Below are 25,923 nucleotides of genomic sequence, written 5' to 3'. Positions count from 1 at the left end.
ACACCCACCAGAATGGCCATTATCAATAAAACAGAAAACGACAAGTGCTGGAGAGGATGTGGAGAAAGAGGCACACTAATCCACTGTTGGTAGGAATGTCAAATGGTACAACTGCTGTGGAAGGCAGTGTGGCAGTTCCTCAGGAAGTTAAGTATAGAATTGCCAAATGACCTGGCAATACCATTGCTAGGTACCTACTCAGAAGACATGAGGTAAGGACAAAAAGGGACATTTGCACACCAGTGTTTATAGCAGCATTATTTACAATTGCCAAGAGATGGAAACAGCCCAAATGTCCATCAACAGACAAGTGGCTAAACAAGCTGTTGAATATACATACAATGAAATATTATGCAGCTGTAAGACAGAATAAAGTTACGAAGTATGTAACAACATGGATGGACCTTGAAGACATTATGCTGAGTGAGAGTAGCCAGAAACAAAAGGACAAATACTGTATGGTCTCACTGATATGAACTAACATTAATGAATGAAGTTGGAGAATTTCACTTAAGAACAGAGACTATCAGGAGATAGAAATAGGGTAGATACTGGGTAATTGGAGCTGAAGGGACACATATTGTGCAACAGGACTGATTGCAAAAATTCAGAAATGGATAACACAATACTACCTCACTGTAATTCAATAATGTTAGTACATTGAATGAAGCTGAATGTGAGAATGATAGAGGGAGGAGGGCTGGGGGCACAAATGAAATCAGAAGGAGAGATAGACAATAAAGACTGAGACGGTATAATCTAGGAATGCCTAAAGTGTACAATGATAGTGACTAAAAATTAAAAAAAGGTTTTGCATGAGGAAGAACAAAGGAATGTCAATATTGCAGGGTGTTGAAAACAGATAGTAATTCATATTTTAAAACTTTAACTTATGTGTGAAACTAAAGCAAAAAAGGTTTATTTGGTACAAAATTTATATTTTGACTAGTGCATCTCCTAATATAACTGAACACCATAAGTATATGGAACCTTGAATAGGGCAGGAGGTTTTGTAGGTTTGTCCAGAGTGAAGCCCCAATAAATCCCAGAGTGATTTGAACAGTGAATAAAAAAGTATTTGCAAAGTCCCCTTGGGGGAATGGTGAGAAAAAGGGAAAATTAAACTTTCCCATTTGGAGAAGGCCTGAGATTCTTGCAAGCAGTGGGGACAACAAAATCAATAGGAGCCCTCAATTTTGAGGTTTGTTCATATGAAACTTATCCCCACAAAGGATAGGCTAAGCCTACTTAAAATTAAGTGTGCGAGTCATCCTCAGAGAACTTCTCTTGTTGCTCATATGGGCTTCCAGCCAACATAGCAAGCAAACTTACTGCCCCAACCCCTCTACGTGGTACATGACTTCCAGGGGTGTAAACCTCCCTGGCAACATGGGATAGAAATCCTAGAATGAGCTGGTACTCAGCATCAACGGACTGAGAAAACCTTTTCAACTGAAAGGGGGAAGAGAGAAATGAGACAAAATAAAGTGTCAGTGGCTGAGAGATTTTAAGTAGAGTTAAGAGGTTATCCTGGAGGTTATTCTTACACATTATATAGATAGCCCCTTTTTAGTTTAAGGTGTATTAGAGAGGCTAGAGGGATGTGCCTGAAACTGTAGAGCTGTGCTCCAGCAGCCAAGTTTTTTAAAGATGATTGTATAATGATATAGCTTTCACAAAGTGACTTTGTGATTGTGAAAACCTTGTTCTGATGCTCCTTTTATCTACGGTATGGACAGATGAGTTTAAAATATGGATTAAAAATAAATAAATAATGGGGAACAAATGTTAAAATAAATTGGGTAGAGGGAAATACTAGTGGTCAATGAGAGGGAAAGGTAAGGGGTATGGTATGCATGAGTTTTTTCTTCATTTCTTTTTCCAGAATGATGTAAATGTTCTGAGAAATTATCACAGTGATGAATATACAACTATGTGATGACACTGTGAGCCACTGATTGCATACAAAGTATGGAATGTTCATACATTAAAAATGTTCATGTTCTGTGTTGATTGGTTTTATTAATAAAAATTTTTAAAAAAAGAAAAAAAAATGTATGGGGGTGGTGTAAGGGTAGTTCAGTGGTAGAATTCTCGCCTGCCATGCAGGCTACCCTGGTTCAATTCCCAGCCCATTTACTTTCCAAACAAACAAAAAAAAACAAACAAAAATTCCACAAATGGTGCTGTAAGAACAGGATACTTACACGGAAACAGAATGAAATGTTACCCTGCCATATAGTACACAAAAATACATATATAGGAGAATACAAAGGTCAGAAATTAAAATACAGGTTTCCAGGGGCAGTATGAATGGGGAGTTAATGCATAATGGGCATAAGGTTTCTGTTTGGGAGATGGGGAAGTTTTAATAAGGGAAGGTGGTGAGGGTACCACAACATTGTGAATATGATTAATCCCACTGAATATGTTTGGGAGTGGTTAAGATGGAAAGTTTATACTCCACAGTGGTCCCACAATTTAATAAAAGAAATAGGAAGTAAAGAGATAGTGACAGTTAAATGCAATATGTGATCCCAGATGGGGTCTAACTAGAGAGGAGAAAAGGCTAAAAAGGACATATAAAAAAAATGGAATATGAACTGAGCTTTATGTCACTTAAATTTCTTTCTTTTATTTTATTAATGTTAAATTTCTTGAACTTGTTAATTGTATTTCAAGTAGTTACATAACTGAATACCCTTGCTCTTAGGAAATGCACATGCTGAGGAAATGGATTGATAAACAGGCAGGCAGACTAACAGAGATGGAGAGATAGATGGATTTATAAACAGAATGATACACAAATGTGGCAAAATGTTAAAATTAGACGACTTGGTATCTGGGGGGATGGGGTTGGTCAAAGTTCTCTGTATGAAGTTTTTATTATTTTGTAAATGTTCTGTAAATTTGAAAGTATTTCAAATAAAACTTTTTTTAAATTCAATATTCACTCACAAAAACTTGCAACAAAATCAGTAAAAGAAAGGAACTTCTTTAACCTAATAAAAGGCATTTAGAAAAAAATCTACAGCTAATATGATATTTAATGCTGAGTGGCTGAATTTTTACCCCTAAGGTAAGGGGAAAAGTAAAGATGTACACTTTCAGCACTTCTATTCAACATCATATGAAAACTCCTAGCCAGTGAAATAAGTAAGGGAAAAAAGTATACAGATTGGAATGGAGAAAGTAAAATTCTACCCAGTGAACTAAATAAAAGAAAAAAAAAGCATACAGATTAGAAAGGAAAAAAGTAAAAACTGTATGCTTATAGATTGTGTTTAATGATAAGGAAAATCCTAACGAATCTTCCAACAACTCCTGGAACTAATAATAAGTGAGTTCACCAAAGGCAAAGAATATGAGGTTAGTGTTTTAAAAAAGTGAATTGTATTTCTATATACTAATAAAGAACGAGCAGAAATAAATATTTTAAAAAACAGTATAATTTACAAGAACAGTAAAAGAAATCAAATACTTAAGTATTAATAAAAGTAAATACATTCATGGTCAGTATGTAAAACTACAAAACAATTTAAAGAGGAATTAAAGAAGACCTAAATAAATGGAGGGATATATTGTGTTCATGGTTCAGAAGATTCTGAATTCATGACAAAAGTTTTCACTCTGTTAAAGACACTGCTGAGTGAAAAGAGAAGCCACAAATAGAAAATATTTGCAAATCACAAATATGACAATGCAAGTATATTCAGAACATATAAAGAACTCTCAAAACTCAACAGTATGGACAAAAGATTTGAACAGGTACTTAAAAAAGAAACCAAATGGATAATAAATAAGCACACACAAAAGTTGTTCAATATCATGCTTTTTTAAAAGTACTTAGCTGGGGGTGCAAGGGTAGCTCAGTGGTAGAATTCTCGCCTGCCATGCAGGAGACCTGGGTTCGATTCCCAGCCCATGCACTTCCCCCTCAAAAACAAAACGAACAAGCAAACATAAAAAGAAAAACTAAACCAAACAAAAATTCAACAAATGGTGCTGCAATAATGGGATACTCACATGGAAAAAACATGAAATGTGACCCCCGCTATACAGCATACAAAAATAACAAAGTTAAAAATTAAAAATAAATAAAACAAGAGAAAGTACTTAGTCAAAACAGATGAATTTGCTTCAAAGATCTGACAAATTAATAGGTGAATTTTCAACAGCATATCAAAATTCCAACAGCCCAAATTTGCAGAAATGGAAAAGCCAATTACCAAGTTTGGTTGGAATAGCCAAAATAACTTACTACAAAGCTACAGTGGTCAAAACACCATGGAATTGGCACAAGGATAGGCATATTGACTAGTGGTATCAAATTGAGAGTTCAGAAGTAGATCCTTACATGTATGTCTAACTGATTTTTTGTTTTTTAATTTTTTCATTTTTTTTAAAACATAACAACATACAAACATGAACATTCCATGATCATTCCATTCTTGGTGCATAATCAATAACTCACAATATCACTACATAGCTGTATAGTCATCACCATGATCATTTCTTAGAACATTTGCATCAATTCAGAAAAAGAAAAGAGCTCATACATACTATACCCCTTACCCCTCCCTCTCATTGACTGCTAGTATTTCCATCTACCCAATATATTTTAGCCTTTGTTTCCCTTATTTTTTCCTGTATCTCTTATCACTCCCTTTCATTGATCACTAGCATTTCACTCTACTAAATTTATTTTAACAATTCCAACTGGTTTTTTAAAAGGCTGCCAAGTCCATTCAATTGGGAAAGACTAGTCTCTTCTACAAATGGTGCTGGGAAAATTGGATATCTAAATGCAAAAGAATGAAAGAGGATTCCTTTCTCACACCATATACAAAAAAATAACTCAAAATAAATCAGAGACCTAAATATAAGAATCAGGACTATAAAACGTCTTGAAGAAAACGTAGGGAAGCATTTTCAGGATCTTGTGTTAGGCAATGGTTTCTTAGACTCTATACATCCAAAGCACAATCAAAAAAAGAAAAAGCAGATAAATCAAAATTAAAAACTTTTGCACATCAAGAGATTTAGTCACAAAAGTGAAAAGGCAACCTACTCAATGGGAGAAAATATTTGGAAACCATATATCTGATAAGGATTTAATATCTAGAATATTTAAAGAAATCCTATAACTCAAAAATAAAAAGACAAACAACCCATTTTTGAAATGGGTAAAAGGGGCAGTGTGACAGTGGCTCAGTGGCAGAATTCTCACCTGCCATGCCAGAGACCCGGCTTTGTTTCTCGGTGTCTGCCCATGCAATAATAATAATAATAATAAAATAAACAAATAAAAATGGTAAAAGAATGAATAGGCATTTCTCCCAAGAGAATATACAAATGGCGATAAAAGCACATGAAAAGATGTTCAACATCACTAGCAATTATGGAAATGCAAATCAAAAGCACAATGAAGTATCGTTTCACACCAACTAGAATGGCTACTATTAAAACAACAACAGAAAACTACAAGCATTGGAGAGGATGTGGAGAAATAGGAACACTAACTCATTTCTGATGGGAATGTAAAATGGTGCAGCCTCTGTCAGAATACCGTTTGCAGTCTTCAGGATGCTAAACTGAGAATTACTCTATGACCTGGCAATTCCACTACCAGGTATACCCAGAAGAACTGAAAACAGGGACTCAAACAGATATTTGCACACTAATGTTCACAGTGGCATTATTCACAACTGCCAAAAGATGGAAGCAGCCAAGTGTCCATCAACTGATGAACTGATAAACAAAATGGGTATATACATACATGATGGAACATTATTCAGTCATCAAAAGGAATGAAGTCCTGATGCATGTGACAGCATGAATGAACTGAGGACACTATGCTGAGTGAAGTAAGCTAGACACAAAATGACAAATATTGTATGGTCTTGCTGATACAAACTAATTATAAGCAAACTCACAGAGTTAGAATCTAGATTATATGTTACCAGGTAACCTATATCTAACCTATAATCTATATCTAGATTATAACCTATAATCTATCTGGAGTATATATATATCCCTAGAATCTATATCTATTTCCAATCTACAATCTAGATCTAGATTACCATAGATTGTGGTTAGAGAATAAGGAGTTGATGCTTAATTTGTAAAGAATTTCTACTTAGGTTGATCATAAGGATTTGGAAATGGACAGTGATTGTAACCAAGAAGTTAGGATTTCAGGGGTGATTGTGGTTACTGAATCATTATATGGATATGGCTTTTTGCTTTCTGGTGTATTGGAATAGACAGAAATACCTGAAATCATTGCCCAGCTGACTTGATCCCTGATAATGACTGTATAGCCTTTTTGTGCCCTTGTGATTGTAAAACCCTTGTGACTAACCTTGTACCAACTTAACCAGATTTCTGACTTCAGAGTCCTGTGATTTCTAAAGGCAGCCCCTAAGGTTTACTAATGAAAGGTCTTGGGTCAAATCAGAACTAACCTATCCCAAGTCCATAGTTATCTTGATAACCAAAGCTGAATCTAACCAAAACGGTACTGACATGTACAGTATCTTAGATTTCAAATTACAGATCACCTATATGTCATTATAATACTAAAAATCATGCCAACCATCATATCAAGGCCACCATTTTCTTATATATGTTCTGTGACTAAGCATGTAACCAGTCAATACCTAGATCACCTCTACTTATGTCAGCTGGTGCCACTGTGCTCATTACCCCAAAACTTGCCCATTTTTTTATATTATAAATCAGAAGTACTCAACAATAAACTTTTTGTCTCTTTGAACCCCCGTGTCTCAGGAATTAGTCATTTGATTGCATGGGGCAAAAGAATCCACTGCCTTTGTCCAGTAACAGTGATGATGTCAGCACCTTATTATGAGTGTGGTTAACAGCACTGAATTTTATAGGTAAATGTGGTTAAAAGGGGAAACTTTATGTTGTACATTACTAGAATAAAAATTAAAAGATGAAAGATAAGACTGTATAACACAGTGAACCATACTGTAGACCACGGACTATAGTTCATAGTACAAGTTCAAGCATGTTCATTCATGATTTATAACAAATGTACAATTAATACAAAAGTATTAATAATAGGGTGAGATATGGGAAAAACGCACCTAATATAAACTATGGACAATAGTTAATAGTACTATTTTAATAATCGGTCAATTGTAACACAGGTAGAAGTATAATTACAAAAAAGTGCTATCATCAGTTGTCAGAAATGTTCCACACCAATGTAACCTTTTGGTGGCGGAGTGATATGCTGGAATCTTGTATTTACACATGATTGTTCTGTAAACTCACAACTTCTCTAATAAAAAAAAGTAAAATAAATAACCTTAAGGAAAGAATGGTGTCACCGTCTTGCTTTATGCCCAACAGCACCAATCTGTTCATTATTGCTTTTGCACCATTAACACAAATGTCAACAGTTAGCATCTTCATATTACAAAAATTATTTTGATCTCACAGAATTCTGGAAAGGTTCCTGGGGACTAGAGACCACACTTTGAGAATTACCGGCTATTCTAACAATATTTTCCCTGAAAGTGATTTTTAACTATTTTCACTTTTATAGGTGCTTTTTCATAAAACTTATTAAAACACACACACACACATTTTCTTATATATGTTCTGTGACTAAGCATGTAAACTTATTAAAACACACACACACACACTGTCATACAAAGTGAGGGCTAAACAACTCACCTGGAATTTATTCATTTTCTGCTGCTCTTGGGAAAAGGTAGAAAGTATGAAGCCAGAGAAGGGGAAGCTGAAATACAGGAGTCATAGGACCTTATCTTGCAGCTCCAGAAACCACCTGTGAGAAATTTCCATACAACAATTTTGTAAACAATAAATGTCTCGAAAAATATATCTTTGATTTGTTAGATGCAATTAAGAAGGGCCATGATGAATGTTCATCTGTCCATGGGTGACTGACATAATCTTGATAAACCTGGGACATTTCTACTGAGTAAATCGAAACGTTTACTATCTACTGGTTGCTTTAAAAATTATGTCTGTTTATAAGTGAATAACACAAAGGAATTTAAAACATAAACATCCAATAAGGGATTAGTTAAGCAAGGTGTATAATATACCAATGATGGAACTCTATGCTCGTATTACAAATAATGTTGAAGTGAAATATTTATTGATATGGAATGATTTTAAAGTTACATGCCATAATATTTTTTACTGTTAATATACTAAATTCCATAAGGTTAGAAAGTCTTTTGAATGCTCTCAACAATGAGATGTTCCTTCTCCCTAAACTGCAGTTTCTCAAAATCACTTTTCCAGGAAGCTTGTTTTAACTGCAGTATGATAAACAATATTGGATCTGGAGACTTCAGTTCTACTCCAGGCTCCACAACTCAGGAACCTAGTGACTGTCTTAGTTTCAATTTTATTATTTTTAAAATGAGGAGGAATTAGACAACTCTGAGTAAGTTTTCACATACCATCCCGATACCATCCTGATATTATGTCTTTGCCACAAATCTGTCCTGGAATTCATTGTCCCCTCAAACCCTGACTTTGGCCTAGTGTAAAATTTAATTAGGCCTCAATGCACTCTCACATAACCATCTAGTCTGCTGACAGTGGCGCAAACCTAATTTCTACTAAAATAACAACTGGGCACCATAATCCCAAATTGGCTACTTCTTATATGTAACAAAAACAACTAGACACCATAAACCTGAAATCCACATATGAGCAACCAGCCTGGTGCTTTTACACAAATACTTATAGGAAACCCAGAGAGCAGCAGCCAGTAAGAAGCATTACATCACTTTCATAATAGGGCACATGGATGAGTCCCATTTTCCCTCTCACACCTTGGCCTGAATTGGATCCCAGGTTCTCTAGTAAAACTTAACACTGAATGCTCAATTTGTGGTTTCAATTTACTTTGTTCTCTTTAACTGTCCTTTGAGACCAGGTTGGAGAATGAAGGAGGAAGGACATTAATTTACCTTTTGACCCCTGGGTTCTGAAGAGGTAAGATTGGGTCCACTACACTCCATAATTCTGTCCTGGTGGTGCTCAGGGATAAAGACCGTGTGTTTTAGTGTGGGAAAAGGGATGCACTACAGAATACAACAAATGAAAACCTAACTCCCTATGCATTTATCTGCTTACTCGGTAATTCTGGGCAAATCACTTTCTCTTTCTGAACTTTTAGTTGCTTTATTAAAATGGAGATAGTGATACCGACCCAAAGGATGGTTGTGTTGGTTAAACGGACCCATAATGAAGAGAACATGATGCTTTGCAACAAAAGCAGCTCCCCTTTGAGGATTCATCACACTTTGTACACTACCCTATTTAATACACAGCATTACGAAGGTTACGTGTTGGTGGTACTTGGGTTAAAAAAGGCCTCAGTTAAAAGATGAGTACCTGAGGCTTGCAGACATTCAGCTGACCACTTACTGGCAGAGGCCAGCTTTGGCCCAAGTCCCTCTGGCGCTAAGCCTGACGTCTAAGCCGCAGCACCCAGACCCGGCCGCCCCGACGTGGCGAGTGGACGGTCCCCGCCCCGGGCGGCCTCCCCGCTTGGCTGCAGCCGCCTCAGGCCCTCCCCCGTGCGCCCAGCGCGCAGGGCGCGAGACCCCCAGAGAAGGAAGGGTCCCGACCCTGCCCGGCCTCCTCCCAGGCCGCGGCCAGCCCCGCCGCGACGCTCTCCTGACTCAGGCCCGTAGCCCTCCGCAGGCCGCGCCCGGACCCCTTTTTCGACCTTCCCCTGACCCCGCCCCAGCCCCGCCCCAGGCCTCGCCCTGACCCTTCCCCGACCACTCCTCGGCCCCTCGAGGCGGTGGCGGCTCCCGAGGCCCCTGACTCCGCCCAGTCGCCGAGAACCCGCTGTCCCCGCCTTGGCCCGGCGCCCGCAGAACGGTCTCGGACACACCTGCCGGCGCTCGGCCTCGCCTCACGACCCGCGCCGAGTACCGCCCCGCCCTCTGCGCCACCGCGGAACCCCGCGGCCCCGCGGCCCTCCTCCGCCTGCCGCGGAAACCGCGCTAGTGACTGCGGGAGTGCGCGCCGGCTGCCCATGCGCAGAACGCACCGTGGGGGCCGCGCGCCATTTTGGTGACGTCGTAGGCGTCGGCGGGGGGCGTCGGCGGGGGCGCGTCGGCGGGGGGTGTCGGGGGGGGCGGGGCGGGGAGCGTCGGCGGGGGCGCGTCGGCGGGGGGCGTCGGGGGGGGCGGGGCGGGGAGCGTCGGCGGGGGGCGTCGGCGGGGGGCGTCGGCAGGGGGCGTCGGCGGGGGGCGTCGGCGGGGGGCGTCGGCGGGGTCGTCGGCGGGGGGCGTCGGCGGGGGGCGGGGCGGGGGGCGTCGGCGGGGGCGGGGCGTGGCCTGCAGAGGCCCGGATGCGGGAGGCCTGGGCCGTTTGAGAGCCGCGCCGAGGACCGGGACGCACGGACGCCCCCCACCCGGCGCCTTGAAGACGGAGCCTCCCCGAGGAGATGCCGTGAATGTTGGTGGGTAATTGAAATAACCACCTGGAAATTGTCCGGTGTTCACGCAAACAGTAATGCCCTCTGACCGGTGACTTGATGTTAGGAATGCTGGCCTTCAGAATTGTGCGAACCATACGTGGGCTGTGCAGGGAAATAGACAATATGTGTGAAGTGGAGCAGAAGACAAAGGCCATGCACACCACTTCCTAAAAGACAGCGAAGAGGCTTGATAGTAGAGGCGCACCTTTCTAGAAACTTTACACGAGTTTTATCCTAATGGCAGAAAGTTTTGTAACTATCATATCACTACGGAGTATGTACTGAGTCTCTCTCCTGGTCAGTAACTTTAGGATAGCAAATTACTCGTGCCAGCCAGAGAAATTACTTTTCATACAAAATCGTTACAGGTATTAAAATTTTCAGAATAAAATTAATTTTAAAACGTACAGGATCCATACTGGGATATCAAAATAGAGTTTTGCCCACACTCTTGCACTTCACGGCATTCAGCACAGTGGTCCTAGCAAATAATTTGGGAAGAAAGTGGTCCTAGGAAATGATAAAATAAATTTGCAAGGGGTGCTATTAATGTGGCCCTTTCATTGTCAGGGATTTTGGGTATTTGTTCAGAGCATTTGAATCTGATGCATTTCTTTAGCTCCTAGATCCTCCTACACTATCTTTTTTGCCTCTTCAGAACTGGTTCAAGTTTACTGAAGACCTGGTCTCCAAGAGATGTGACAATTTGGAGCCTTGGTTAAGATGAAAGATGAAAGTGAATTTTTTAAACCGTAGAAATAAAACTGCTATTTTGAAGTAAGGAGAAAGACCACCTAGGGACCATCAACCCGATCTTAGACCTTTCATCAGAGATTCAGAAAAAAAATCCCAGAAAGTGATCCTGGAGTTGTTATAGTTGAATCTATTTTTCCTCCTTTTTAAAAATTTTGTATTGAAGAATAAAAATAAATGACAAAAGTGCATGTCGTGATTGTACAGATAAGTGAATTACAAAAACAGTTAACACAGCCATGTACTCAACAAGAGTTCAAACACTACCAGCACCTGAGGCCCCCATTCTCTATTTCTACCCTTCCCCAAAGTAGCCTATTCTTATAACACCAAAGAGTAGTTTTGCACTTATCAATGAATTTGTTTTATCCATTTCTCTTGAAAAAATTTTTGTTACAGGAAAGTTGAGAAAATAGGACAAAGAATTCTCATATATCTTCCCCCAGAATTTATAATCTTAATATTTTACCACTTTTGTTTCATCAATTTCTGTTGGTATAATATATATTTCTATTTGAGAATAAGTCATACATGTTATTCCTTATACTCCTAAATACTTAAGTGCATATTTCTTATGAGTAAGGATAAATCTCTTGCAAAACCACAGTAAAATTCTCAAAAGTAGAAAATTTAACATGGATAAAATACTTTTATATAATCTTCATGTTCGAATTTTACCAGCAGTGTCAACTAAGACATTTATAACTTTTTTTTTTCTGATCGTAGATCCAATCCAGGGACTTCCATTTCTGACCAAGCTGAAGGGACTGAATTTACAATCCTACCTGAAACAACCAGGGAAATAAGGAAAAACACATGGAACATTGTTTCGAGACATGATTTTAGGCAGTGAAGCAGAGTGATTCCTGAGGTAAATAAATAAGGTAGCTGTTTTAGTTGACACCAGATGAAGGGAGTGGATTCTCTGTCTGATGCTCTCAAATGACTGATTTCTGAGACACTGGGGTTTCACAGAGAAATAGTTTGTTGCTAGGCATGAAGCAAGAGATCAGATAGCTTAGCAGCCTAAAAAAACTGTCTCTTCAAACTGCAGTAATTCTGATGGTTTATAGCATCAAAAGATGCACAGATGTTAGGATAGTGAGCACAATGGCTCCAGATGTATTTAGAAGTGACCTAATTAAGTATGTACAGATCGATTACATGCTTAGTCACAGGATGTATGTAAGAAACTAGTGGCCTTAATATGATGATGGATGTGATTTTTAGTATTATAATGAGGTATAGGTTAAAGTCTAAGCTACTGTGCACGTCTGGCAGGCTCATTTGGGTTAAATCCAGCTTTGGTTATCAAGATTGGTTTGAAATTGTGATGGATTAGTCCTGGGCTGAGACCAGTGGATACCTTGAGTTGAGAAGATGCACCTGGGTGTCCTGGGAGACCAAGGCAGCTAGAGTTCACAAGACAAACTACCAAAGCAGACAAAGATGCACAGAAAGAAAGCTGAAGATGTTCAGAGGAAGTAATTCAGCAGATTACTGATTAAATGTGATGAAATGTGAGGAAACTGCCTGAAAACAGGGAAGAACTATCTGAAAAGATTTAAGGGAATAGAGCCCAGTAATCACACAAGCTGGAAATAATCTTTTTTTACTTGTGGACCAGAGTAAAAAAACAAGCAAACAAACAAAAACTTGTGACTCATGGATCTTGGGTAGAGTACTCAGAAGGTTCTTGCCTCCGTAGTGGGGGAATAATTAGCCCTAAAATAAACATTACAAATCTTAAAAGCAAGACCCAACAGTCAAAAATTGTTGCCAAGTAAATTAACTGCATTACAGGAAAAAAACCTTCAAGAACACAAAACTGTTTGTGTCCAACAGGGCAAAATTCACAATGTCTGGTATTCATTCATAGGTTATCACTTTGCAAAGAAGCTAGAAAATATGACAGGAAAAAAAATCAACAAAACTAACACGGATGTCAGAATTAAGCAGATAAGGATGCAAAATAAATATGTTATCATAACCATATTCTGTATGTCCAAACAGATAAGTAGAGACCTGGAAGATAATAAAAGACTCAGACATGTAGTGATGAAAACTATTATGAAAAATTCACTGAATAGGATTATTAGCAGTTTAGAAATTGTAGGAGAAAAGATTGGTGAACGTGAAAACATAGCAATACAAACTATCCAAAATGAAATACTTATAAAAATATGAGAAAGAAACACTAATGAGCTGTGGGACAACTTCAAACTGCCTAATATGCATGTAATTAAAGGCCTTGAGGAGAGGGGACATTAGAAGGCAAATATTTTCTAAATTTGATGAAAACCGTAAGTTCACAAAACCAAGAAGTGCATACAATCCCCAACACAAGAAACATTTTTTAAAACACTACACCAAAGCATCATAAATTGCTGAAAACCAGTGATTAAAGAGAAAATCTTAAGAACAGCCAGAGGAAAGAGACAGTTTATCTTGAGAGGAACAAAGATAAGAATGGTGGCATATTTTTCATCAGTAACAATACAAGAGAGAAGACAGTAGCAACATATTTAAATACAGAGACAATAAAACGATCAACATAAAATACAATGCACAGCCAAAATATCTTTCAAAACTAAAGAGGAAACAAGACCTTTTGCAGACATACAGATGTGGAAATAGTTCATCACCAGCACATGCACACTAGAAGAAATGTTAACAGTAGTCTTTCAGGCAGGAAAATGACACCAGATGGATAGATAGATATACACAAAGAAATGAACACCAGAAATGGTAAAAGCATGGATAAATAAAAAGATTTTTCTTTTAATTTAAATCTCTTTAAAAAGATGATTGCTTAAACAAAAATAATGTATGTGGAGTTTACAACACACACATATGTAAGGTTATATATACATAATGTAAAATGTATGACAACATTAGCATAAAATCCTTAAGGTAAGAAAGAAAGCATTACACGTGAAATGACATAATACTATTTAAAGGTTAAAGGGAGACTTGTGCTAAGTTAAACATTATATTATGAATGTGAGAGCACCAAAATATACAAGAGTTATAGCTGATAAGCAAGCAAAGGAGATAAAATAGAATTATAAAAACTACTCAAGCCAAGTGAAGAAAGAAAAAGGAAAAAGGGAACAATATATTGGGACAAATATAACAAAATTAATAAGATAATAGATGTAATTTTTTTCTTTCACCTTGTTTTTTATTTACGAAAACAAGCAATGAACATAGAACCACTATCCTAGTTTAACCATAGGCATATTTAAATAAAGTATCTACATAATCATTATAAAGCCTGTGTTTGCACAGTAAGGTTCATAAACCAATTTAAAATCAAGGCAAAAAAGAAAAAAAATCTACAAATTCAGATAACAAAGTTCTTAAGATCTAAGTATTAAACACTAACTTAGATACCAATATGAACAGCTGCCAAAACTGAATGCTCTCAAAATATCAAGTAAAACATTTTTACAGATATCTTCATTGCCATAGTAATGACCTATGTTACTAAATATTTTCCTGAAATCAGAAAAATATGAAGATAAAATATTTTTACAATAAACATGGAAATATTAACCACCTAGCATGGATATCTTAGTTAGCCACAGGCATATTTCTAAAAGTAATCATTGTAAAGCTGTTTGTACAATATGTTTCATAAAACCGATTAAAAATTTAAGCAAGGAAGGGAAAAAATCTATAGATACAGATATCAAGACTTTCTTAAATTCTATATATTAAACACTATCTTATATACCATTTAATTAACTATCAAAACTGTGTGTGTTCTCAAAATATCAAGTAAAAAGTTATTACAAGTATCAACTTTGCTATAGTAGTGAGCTATGTTACTAAATATTTTTAAATTTTTGATTTCAGGAATTTATTTTATCTGATATTACTATAACTGCCTATGATTTTTAAACCCATTTTTTGGTTGTAAATTACGACATACATATGTGTATATATATGTATACAAAGAAAAGAAAGAAAAAAAGCAATAATTTTCAAAGCACACTTCAACAAGCAGCTACAGGACTGTTCCCAGAGTTTGTCATGGGCTAGCATGCCCTCATTTCAGATTTTTCCTTCTAGCTGCTCCAAAACACTGGCGGCTTTATCAGAATCACAATAATGGAATCACATAGTACCTGTCCTTTTGTGTCTGATTTATTTCACTCAGCATTATGCCCTCAAGAGTCATCTACATTTTTATATGTTTAGGAAGTTCATTTTGTCTAAATGCTGCACAATATTCCATCATATGTACAAACCACATTTTGTTTATACACTTATCTGTTGTTGGGCACCTGGATTGTTACCTCTTGGCAATTTTGAATAGTGCTTCTATGACATCAGAGTGCAAATATCTGCTCATGTCACTGCCCACAACTCTTCTGAATATACTGATTATTGATATTGCTGGGTCATAGGGCAGCTCAATATTTAGTTTTCTGAGGAATCATCAAGCTGACTTCTACAGCGGCTGAACCATTTCATATTCCCCACCAACAGCGAATAAATGTCCCAATTTCCTCACATCCTCTCCAACATTTATAGTTTTCTGTTTAATAGCAGCCATTCTTACAGCTGTGAGGTGATATCTCATTGCCATCTTAATTTGCATTTCCCTTATAGCCAATGAAGATGAGCAGCTCTTCATGTGCATTTTTTGGGGGTGGGGGGGTGGTGGTGGTGGTGCATGGTCTGGGAACTGAACCTGAGTCTCCTGCATGAAAGGTGAGCATTCTACCACTGAACCACCTGTGCACCCATTTCAGGTGCTTTTTAACCATCTATCTATGCTCCTCAGAAAAGTACTTTTCATTTCCTCTCCCCATTTTATGGTTGTTGTTTTGTTGGTGAACTGTATAATATCTTTAGGTACACAGGATATCAAGCCTTTATCTGATACGTGATTTCCAAATATTTTCTCCCATTTAGTTGGCTGCCTCTTCACCTTTTTAACAAAGTCCTTTGAGATGCAAAAGCTCTTGATCTTAATGAGTTCCCATATGTCTATTTTTTTCTTTCATAGCTTGTGCTTTAGGTGTAAAGTTTAAGAAGCTACCTCCTATTACTAGATCTTGAAGATGTTTCCCTACATTTTTTTTCTAGAGGCTTTTGGTACTGAATCTTACATTTTGGTCTTTGATCCATTTTGAATTATTTTTTGTATAGAGTATAATGTAAGGGTCCTTTTTTCATTCTTTTGACTATTGAAATCCAGTTCTCCCATGCCTGTTTATTGAAAAGACAATTCTGTCCCAAGTCAGTGGATTTGGCAGCCTTATCAAAGATCAAATGTCCATAAATTTTGGGTTAATCTCTGCACACTCAATCGTATTCCACTGGTCAGTCCTTCTGTCTTTGTACCAGTACTATGCTGTTTTGAAAACTGTGGCTTTACAGTCAGCATTAAAGTCAGGAAATGGCAGACCTCTTAGTTCTCTCTTCTTTTTTGGGATAGCTTTAGCTGTTCAAGGTCTCTTTCCCTTCTATATAAATTTGATAACCAGTTTTTTGAAGTCTTCAAAGTAGGTTGTTGAGATTTTTATTGATATTGCATTGAATCAGTAGTTCAATTTGGGTAAAATTAACATCTTGTCAATATTCAACCTTCCTATCCATGAGCATGGAATAGCTTTATGTCTATTTAGGTCATTTTAAAATTTTCTAGCAATTTTTTGTAATTTTCTGTGTGTAAGTCCTTGAAATCCCTGGTTAGTCTTAGTTCTAGATACCTATTTTTTTTTTTTTTCAATTTCTCACCGTTAAGTGTGTTGCTGGCTCTGGGTTTTTCATATATGCCCTATGTGATATTGAGAAAGTTTCCTTCAATACCTAACTTTTGAAGTGTGTTTTTTTTTTCAGGAAAGGATGCTGGATTTTATGGAATGCTTTTTCAGCATCAATTGATATGATCATGTGATTTTTTTTTCCCTTTCAATTTGTTAATGTGCTGTATTACATTGATTGCTTTTCTTATGTTGAACCACCCTTGCATTCTCGGTATGAGTTCCACTTGATCATGATATGTAGTTCTGTTAATGTGGTATTGGATATGATTTGCTAGTATTTTATTAAGAATTTTTTAATCTATGTTCATTAGGGAATTGGTCTGTAGTTTTCTTGTATCATCTTTATCTGATCTTGGTATTAGAGTGATGTTAGCTTCATAAAATGAATTAGGTATATTACCATTTTCTTCATTTTTTTTTTGCGGGGGGAAGATTTTGAGCAGGATTGGTGTCAGTTCTTTTTGAAATTTTGATAAAATTCTCCTGTGAAGCCATCTGGTCCTGGGCTTTTTTTGTGGGAAAATTTTTGATGACTGATTGGATCTCTTTACTTGTAATTGGTTTGTTGTGATCATTTTTTTCTCAAGTCAGTAAAGGTAATTCATATGTTTCTGGGAGTTTCTCCATTTACATCTATGTTGTCTAGTTTGTTGGCATAAAGTTGTTCATAATATTCTCTTATGATTTTTAAAATTTTTTCATGATCTGTGGTAGCAGTCCCCCTCTCATTTCTGATTTTGTTTATGTGTTCTCTCTCTTTTCTTCTTTATTAGTCTAGCTAGGGGACCATCAATTTTATTAATTATCTCAAAAAAACCATCTTTTAGTTTTGTTGATTCTATTTTATTGTTCTCCAGTTTGTTTCTGCTTTCATCTTTTTATTTCTCTTCTTTTATTTGCTTTGGGGTTAGTTTGCCATTCTTTCTTTAAATTCTCCAGGTGAGCAGTTAAATCCTCAAGTTTTGTCCATTCTTGTTTTTTAATAGGGGCATTTAGTGAATAAATTTCCCTCTCAGCACTGCCTTCGAAGCATTCCATAAGTTTTTTTTTTTTATTAACGGAAAGAAAGAAAAAAAAATAAAAATAAAAAAAAGAAATTAACACAACATTTAGAAATCATACCGTTCTACATATGCACTCAGTAATTCTTAACATCATCACATAGATGCATGATCATCGTTTCTTAGTACACTTGCATCGGTTTAGAGGAACTAGCAACACAACAGAAAAAGATATAAAATGTTAATATAGAGAAAAGAAATAAAAGTAGTAATGATAGTAAAAAACAACAACAAAAAAACCCTATAGCTCAGATGCAGCTTCATTCAGTGTTTTAACATGATTACTTTACAATTAGGTGTTATTGTGCTGTCCATTTTTGAGTTTTTGTATCTAGTCCTGTTGCACAGTCTGTATCCCTTCCGCTCCAATTACCCATTGTCTTACCCTGTTTCTAACTCCTGCTGGACTCTGTTACCAATGACATATTTCAAGTTTATTCTCGAATGTCTGTTCACATCAGTGGGACCATACAGTATTTGTCCTTTAGTTTTTGGCTGGACTCACTCAGCATAATATTCTCTAGGTCCATCCATGTTATTACATGCCTCATAAGTTTATCTTGTCTTAAAGCTGCATAATATTCCATCGTCCGTATATACCACAGTTTATTTAGCCATTCTTCTGTTGATGGACATTTTGACTGTTTCCATCTCTTTGCAATTGTAAATAACGCTGCTATAAACATTGGTGTGCAAATGTCCGTTTGTGTCTTTGCCCTTAAGTCCTTTGAGTAGATACCTAGCAATGGTATTGCTGGGTCGTATGGCAATTCTATATTCAGCTTTTTGAGGAACCGCCAAACTGCCTTCCACAGTGGTTGCACCATTTGACATTCCCACCAACAGTGGATAAGTGTGCCTCTTTCTCCGCATCCTCTCCAGCATTTATCATTTTCTGTTTTGTTGATAATGGCCATTCTGGTGGGTGTGAGATGATATCTCATTGTGGTTTTGATTTGCATTTCTCTAATGGCCAGGGACATTGAGCATTTCTTCATGTACCTCTTGGCCATCCATATTTCCTCTTCTGGTAGGTGTCTGTTCAAGTCTTTTTCCCATTTTGTAATTGGGTTGGCTGTCTTTTTGTTGTTGAGTTGAACAATCTCTTTATATATTCTGGATACTAGACCTTTATCTGATATGTCATTTCCAAATATTATCTCCCATTGTGTAGGCTGTCTTTCTACTTTCTTGATGAAGTTCTTTGATGCACAAAAGTGTTTAATTTTGAGGAGCTCCCATTTATTTATTTCTTTCTTCAGTGCTCTTGCTTTAGGTTTAAGGTCCATAAAACCACCTCCAGTTGTAAGATTCATAAGATATCTCCCTACATTTTCCTCTAACTGTTTTATGGTCTTAGACCTAATGTTTAGATCTTTGATCCATTTTGAGTTAACTTTTGTGTAGGGTGTGAGAGATGGGTCTTCTTTCATTCTTTTGCATATGGATATCCAGTTCTCTAGGCACCATTTATTGAAGAGACTGTTCTGTCCCAGGTGAGTTGGCTTGACTGCCTTATCAAAGATCAAATGTCCATAGATGAGAGGGTCTATATCTGAGCACTCTATTCGATTCCATTGGTCGATATATCTATCTTTATGCCAATACCATGCTGTTTTGACCACTGTGGCTTCATAATATGCCTTAAAGTCCGGCAGCGCGAGACCTCCAGCTTCGTTTTTTTTCCTCAAGATGTTTTTAGCAATTCGGGGCACCCTGCCCTTCCAGATAAATTTGCTTATTGGTTTTTCTATTTCTGAAAAATAAGTTGTTGGGATTTTGATTGGTATTGCATTAAATCTGTAGATCAGTTTAGGTAGGATTGACATCTTAATTATATTTAGTCTTCCAATCCATGAACACGGTATGCCCTTCCATCTATTTAGGTCTTCTGTGATTTCTTTTAGCAGTTTTTTGTATTTTTCTTTATATAGGTTTTTTGTCTCTTTAGTTAAATTTATTCCTAGGTATTTTATTCTTTTAGTTGCGATTGTAAATGGGATTCGTTTCTTGATTTCCCCCTCAGCTTGTTCATTACTAGTGTATAGAAAAGCTACAGATTTTTGAATGTTGATCTTGTAGCCTGCTACTTTGCTGTACTCATTTATTAGCTCTAGTAGTTTTGTTGTGGATTTTTCCGGGTTTTCGACGTATAGTATCATATCGTCTGCAAACAGTGATAGTTTTACTTCTTCCTTTCTAATTTTGATGCCTTGTATTTCTTTTTCTTGTCTAATTGCTCTGGCTAGAACTTCTAACACAATGTTGAATAATAGTGGTGATAGTGGACATCCTTGTCTTGTTCCTGATCTTAGGGGGAAAGTTTTCAATTTTTCCCCATTGAGGATGATATTAGCTGTGGGTTTTTCATATATTCCCTCTATCATTTTAAGGAAGTTCCCTTGTATTCCTATCTTTTGAAGTGTTTTCAACAGGAAAGGATGTTGAATCTTGTCAAATGCCTTCTCTGCATCAATTGAGATGATCATGTGATTTTTCTGCTTTGATTTGTTGATGTGGTGTATTACATTAATTGATTTTCTTATGTTGAACCATCCTTGCATACCTGGGATGAATCCTACTTGGTCATGATGTGTAATTCTTTTAATGTGTTGTTGGATACGATTTGCTAGAATTTTATTGAGGATTTTTGCATCTATATTCATTAGAGAGATTGGTCTGTAGTTTTCTTTTTTTGTAATATCTTTGCCTGGTTTGGGTATGAGGGTGATGTTGGCTTCATAGAATGAATTAGGTAGTTTTCCCTCCACTTCGATTATTTTGAAGAGTCTGAGGAGAGTTGGTACTAATTCCTTCTGGAATGTTTGATAGAATTCACATGTGAAGCCGTCTGGTCCTGGACTTTTCTTTTTAGGGAGCTTTTGAATGACTAATTCAATTTCTTTACTTGTGATTGGTTTGTTGAGGTCATCTATGTCTTCTTGAGTCAAAGTTGGTTGTTCATGTCTTTCCAGGAACCCATCCATTTCATCTAAATTGTTGTATTTATTAGCGTAAAGTTGTTCATAGTATCCTGTTATTACCTCCTTTATTTCTGTGAGGTCAGTGGTTATGTCTCCTCTTCCATTTCTGATCTTATTTATTTGCATCATCTCTCTTCTTCTTTTTGTCAATCTTGCTAAGGGCCCATCAATCTTATTGATTTTCTCATGGAACCAACTTCTGGTCTTATTGATTTTCTCTGTTGTTTTCATGTTTTCAAGTTCATTTATTTCTGCTCTGATCTTTTTTATTTCTTTCCTTTTGCTTGCTTTGGGATTAGTTTGCTGTTCTTTCTCCAGTTCTTCCAAGTGGACAGTTAATTCATGCATTTTTGCCTTTTCTTCTTTTCTGATAAAGGTATTTAGGGCAATAAATTTCCCTCTTAGCACTGCCTTTGCTGCGTCCCATAAGTTTTGATATGTTGTGTTTTCATTTTCATTCGCCTCGAGGTATTTACTAATTTCTCTTGCAATTTCTTCTTTGACCCACTTGTTGTTTAAGAGTGTGTTGTTGAGCCTCCATGTATTTGTGAATTTTCTGGCACTCCACCTATTATTGATTTCCAACTTCATTCCTTTATGATCCAAGAAAGTGTTGTGTATGATTTCAATCTTTTTAAATTTGTTAAGACTTGCTTTGTGACCCAGCATATGGTCTATCTTTGAGAATGATCCATGAGCACTTGAAAAGAAGGTGTATCCTGCTGTTGTGGGATGTAATGTCCTATAGATGTCTGTTAAGTCTAGCTCATTTATAGTAATATTCAGATTCTCTATTTCTTTATTGATCCTCTGTCTAGATGTTCTGTCCATTGATGAGAGTGGTGAATTGAAGTCTCCAACTATTATGGTAGATGTGTCTATTTCCCTTTTCAGTGTTTGCAGTGTATTCCTCACGTATTTTGGGGCATTCTGGTTCGGTGCATAAATATTTATGATTGTTATGTCTTCTTGTTGAATTGTTCCTTTTATTAGTATATAGTGTCCTTCTTTGTCTCTTTTAAATGTTTTACATTTGAAGTCTAATTTGTTGGATATTAGTACAGCCACTCCTGCTCTTTTCTGGTTGTTATTTGCATGAAATATCTTTTGCCAACCTCTCACTTTCAACCTATATTTATCTTTGGGTCTAAGATATGTTTCCTGTAGACAGCATATAAAAGGATCCTGTTTTTTAATCCATTCTGCCAGTCTATGTCTTTTGATTGGGGAATTCAGTCCATTAACATTTAGAGTTATTACTGTTTGGATAATATTTTCCTCTACCATTTTGTCTTTTGTATTATATATATCATGTCTGACTTTCCTTCTTTCTACACTCTTCTCCATATCTCTCTCTTCTGTCTTTTTGTATCTGACTCTAGTGCTCCCTTTAGTATTTCTTGCAAAGCTGGTCTCTTGGTCACAAATTCTCTCAGTGACTTTTTGTCTGAGAATGTTTTAATTTCTCCCTCATTTTTGAAGGACAATTTTGCTGGATATAGGAGTCTTGGTTGGCAGTTTTTCTCTTTTAGTAACTTAAATATATCATCCCTCTGTCTTCTAGCTTCCATGGTTTCTGCTGAGAAATCTACACATAGTCTTATTGGGTTTCCCTTGTATATGATGGATTGCTTCTCTCTCGCTGCTTTCAAGATCCTCTCTTTCTCTTTGACCTCTGACATTCTAACTAATAAGTGTCTTGGGGAACGCCTATTTGGGTCTAATCTCTTTGGGGTGCGCTGCACTTCTTGGATCTGTAATTTTAGGTCTTTCATAAGAGTTGGGAAATTTTCAGTGATAATTTCTTCCATTAGTTTTTCTCCTCCTTTTCCCTTCTCTTCTCCTTCTGGGACACCCACAACACGTATATTTGTGCGGTTCATATTGTCCTTGAGTTCCCTGATACCCTGTTCGAATTTTTCCATTCTTTTCCGGATAGTTTCTGTTTCTGTTTGGAATTCAGATGTTGTATCCTCCGAATCACTAATTCTATCTTCTTTCTCTTTAAATCTATCATTGTAGGTATCCATTGTTTTTCCATCTTTTCTACTTTATCCTTCACTTCCATAAGCTCTGTGATTTGTTTTTTCAGTTTTTCTATTTCTTCTTTATGTTCAGCCCATGTCTTCTTCATGTCCTCCCTCAATTTATCGATTTCGTTTTTGAAGTGGTTTTCCATTTCTGTTCGTATATTCAGCATTAGTTGTTTCAGCGCCTGTATCTCATTTGAACTATTGGTTTGTTCCTTTGACTGGGCCATATTTTCAATTTTCTGAGCGTGATCCGTTATCTTCTGCTGGCGTCTGGGCATTTAGTCAGATTTCCCTGCGTGTCGGACCCCACAGGTTGTAAGATTTTTCTGTGAAATCTCTGGGTTCTGTTTTTCTTATCCTGCCCAGTAGGTGGCGCTCGTGGCACACGTTTGTCTATGGGATCCACCAGTAAAAGTTGCTGTGGGCCCTTTAACTCTGGAAAATTCTCGCCGTAGGGGAGGTTTGGCAGCCGAGCATCTTGGAAGAGTGCCAGCTGGCCCGGGGGTCCGAACGCGGGGAGGGTCGCCGTCCGCCGCAGCACGTGAGAGCGCCCGACCAAATTTCCTAGTCAGCCCGGGGCGCCACGCGTGGCGGAAGGGCGCCAGGTGTCACATCCCGGGAGAGTGCACTGTTCCCAGGCGGACCGGGGAGTCGCGTGTTTGGAAGGGACCCCCTGGTCACCGTTCTCCGCAGTCTGGGGATTTCCGACCCAACTCTTTCAGTTGGTCTGGGGGGCCTCGCGTGGTGGGGACGCCAGCTGCCACGGCCTGATGGGACCGCCTGCCCAATTATGCCAGCTGGCCTGGGAAGGAGGAAGGGAGGGACTCCGGCCGCTTGCCGTCCTGCCCAGGAAAGCCCGCGTCCCTCGGTGTTCTCACCGGAGCTGGTTCTCCCAGACAGTCAGCCGTTCCAGGATGGGGTACGCTGTCCCTTTGATCTCCGTCATGGCTCCGGGAGCTGCTCTGTATTGTCTCCAATCCCCCAGTAGCTGTTCTGGAGGAGGAAAGGTGAGGGCGGCAAGGCTGTTGAGGCTGGTGGCGGAGGAGCCGGTGAAGGCGGGGGAAGAGGGCACCGTGGTGGTTGGAGAGCTGCCGGAGCAGGAGGGGGAAGAGGGGAGAAGGAGGGCGGGCGGGTCGGCTCGCATTCCATAAGTTTTTTTCTTTTTTTTTTTTTTTTTTTACAAGGGCAGGCACCAGGAATCGAACCTGGGTCTCCGGCATGGCAGGTGAGAACTCTGCCACTGAGCCACCATGGCTTGCCTGCATAAGTTTTGATATGTTGTATTCTCATTATCATTTGTCTCCAGATATTTACCAATTTCTCTAAGAATTTCTTCCTTGACCCACTGATTATTTAAGAGTGTGTTGTTTAATCTCTACATATTTATGAAAGCTCTGGTTCTTTGGTGATTATTTATTTCCATCTTTATTCCTTTGTGACCAGAGAAAGTACTTTGAATGATTTCAATCTTTATTAAATTGTACAGACTCAATTTAAGTCCAAGTATATGATCTATCCTGGAGAACATTCCATGTACACTAGAGAAGAATTTGTATCCTGGTGTTTTGAGGTGTAATGATCTATATATGTCTATTAGATATAATTCATTTATCTTATTGTTTACGTTCTCTATTGCCTTGTTGATTCTCTATGTGTTTGTTCTATCTATAGTGGGGAGTGGTGTATTGAAGTCTCCCACTATTACTTCTGATATGTCTATAGCTCCCTTTAGTTTTTCCAATATGTGTCTCATGTACTTTGTAACTCCTTGATTAGAGCATCACATTTATGATTATTATTTCTTCCTGGTGAATCGTCCCTTTTATTAATATGTAGTGTTCTTCTTTGTCTCTTATAACATGTTTACATTTAAAGTCTATTTGGTCTGCTCTTAGTATAGCTACTACTCCTGCTTTCTTTTGCTTGTAGCTTGCATAGAAGATCTTTTCCTTTCAATTTCAATCATCCTTTCACTCTCACAGCATATATATGGATTATGTTTTTTTAATCCATTCTGTCAGTCTGTATCTTTTAATCGGTAAGTTTAGTCCATTAACATTAAAAGTAATTACTAAAAAGGCAGTTCTTGACTCTTCCATCTTGCCCTTTAGTTTTTATTTGTCAGATCTGTATATTACTTTTCTTCTCTCTCTTTTCCTTTGAATTACCTTTACTCATATTTAATTGTGTGTGTTCCTCTAGACTTCCCTCTCATGTCTTTTTTTATCAGCTGACAGGGCTCCCTGTAATATTTGTTCTAGGCTGGTCTCTTGTTGACTAGTTCTCTCATTCTGTCTTTGTCTTTGAAGATTTTAATCTCTCCCTCAAGTTTGAAAGATAACTTGACTGGAAAAAGAGTGCTTGGTTGAAGGCCTTTCTCATTCAGGATCTTAAAAATATTATGCAACTACCTTCTTCCTTCCATGGTGTCTGTTGAGTAGTCTGAAGTCAGTCTTATGTGTTTTCCCTTGAATGTAGTAGATTGCTTTTCTCATGCTGCTTTCAAGACTTTCTCTTTCTCTTCAGCACTAGACAGTCTGATTAGTATATGTCTTGGAGTAGGCCTGTTCAGATTTATTCTATTTGTAATCAGTCATCTGCATAGATGGACAAAAAAAGCATTTGATAAATAGCCAACAATAATTCACAATAAAAATTCTCAGCAAGCTAGAAGTACAAGACAACTTTTTATACTTCTAGAGGACAGCTTTGAAAATCCCACAGCTAGCACTATACATAATGACAAAACACTGGATGGTTTCTCTCTAAGATCAATAAGGCAAGAATGTCCACTCA

General features: G+C 37.7%; 1 protein-coding gene and 1 long non-coding RNA gene across 6 annotated transcripts in view; one reads left to right on the top strand and one right to left on the bottom strand.

Annotated features, from left to right (window-relative positions):
• The window catches only part of ZNF25 (zinc finger protein 25), a 35,395-nt gene extending 25,292 nt beyond the window's left edge, over nt 1–10,103 (bottom strand). The window contains exons 1-3 of one of the 4 annotated variants that reach the window (XM_077124490.1): nt 9,923–10,019; nt 7,711–7,825; nt 4,027–4,054 (exon numbers count right to left, since the gene is read on the bottom strand). Coding sequence is in view for 3 of the 4 variants with exons in the window: in XM_077124489.1 (XP_076980604.1) it covers nt 7,711–7,725 (15 nt within the window). In the remaining variant the exon portion in view is untranslated. Of the gene's footprint in view, nt 1–4,026; nt 4,055–7,710; nt 7,826–8,987; nt 9,451–9,922; nt 10,020–10,081 lie in introns of those variants that run through there. The other 3 variants (XM_077124489.1, XM_077124487.1, XM_077124488.1) reach the window with 3 other exon arrangements.
• A 254-nt stretch (nt 10,104–10,357) lies between these two features.
• The window catches only part of LOC143653473 (uncharacterized), a 163,416-nt gene continuing 147,850 nt past the window's right edge, over nt 10,358–25,923 (top strand). For both annotated transcript variants that reach the window (XR_013161304.1, XR_013161303.1), the window contains exons 1-2: nt 10,358–10,495; nt 11,993–12,137. This is a non-coding gene — a long non-coding RNA (uncharacterized LOC143653473). The remainder of the gene's footprint in view (nt 10,496–11,992; nt 12,138–25,923) is intronic.

The sequence above is a fragment of the Tamandua tetradactyla genome, chromosome 13, assembly GCF_023851605.1.
Source record: "Tamandua tetradactyla isolate mTamTet1 chromosome 13, mTamTet1.pri, whole genome shotgun sequence".
NCBI lineage: Eukaryota > Metazoa > Chordata > Mammalia > Pilosa > Myrmecophagidae > Tamandua > Tamandua tetradactyla.
The sequence above is the reverse complement of the archived record's forward strand: the minus strand, read 5'-3'. Positions and strand labels throughout refer to the sequence as shown.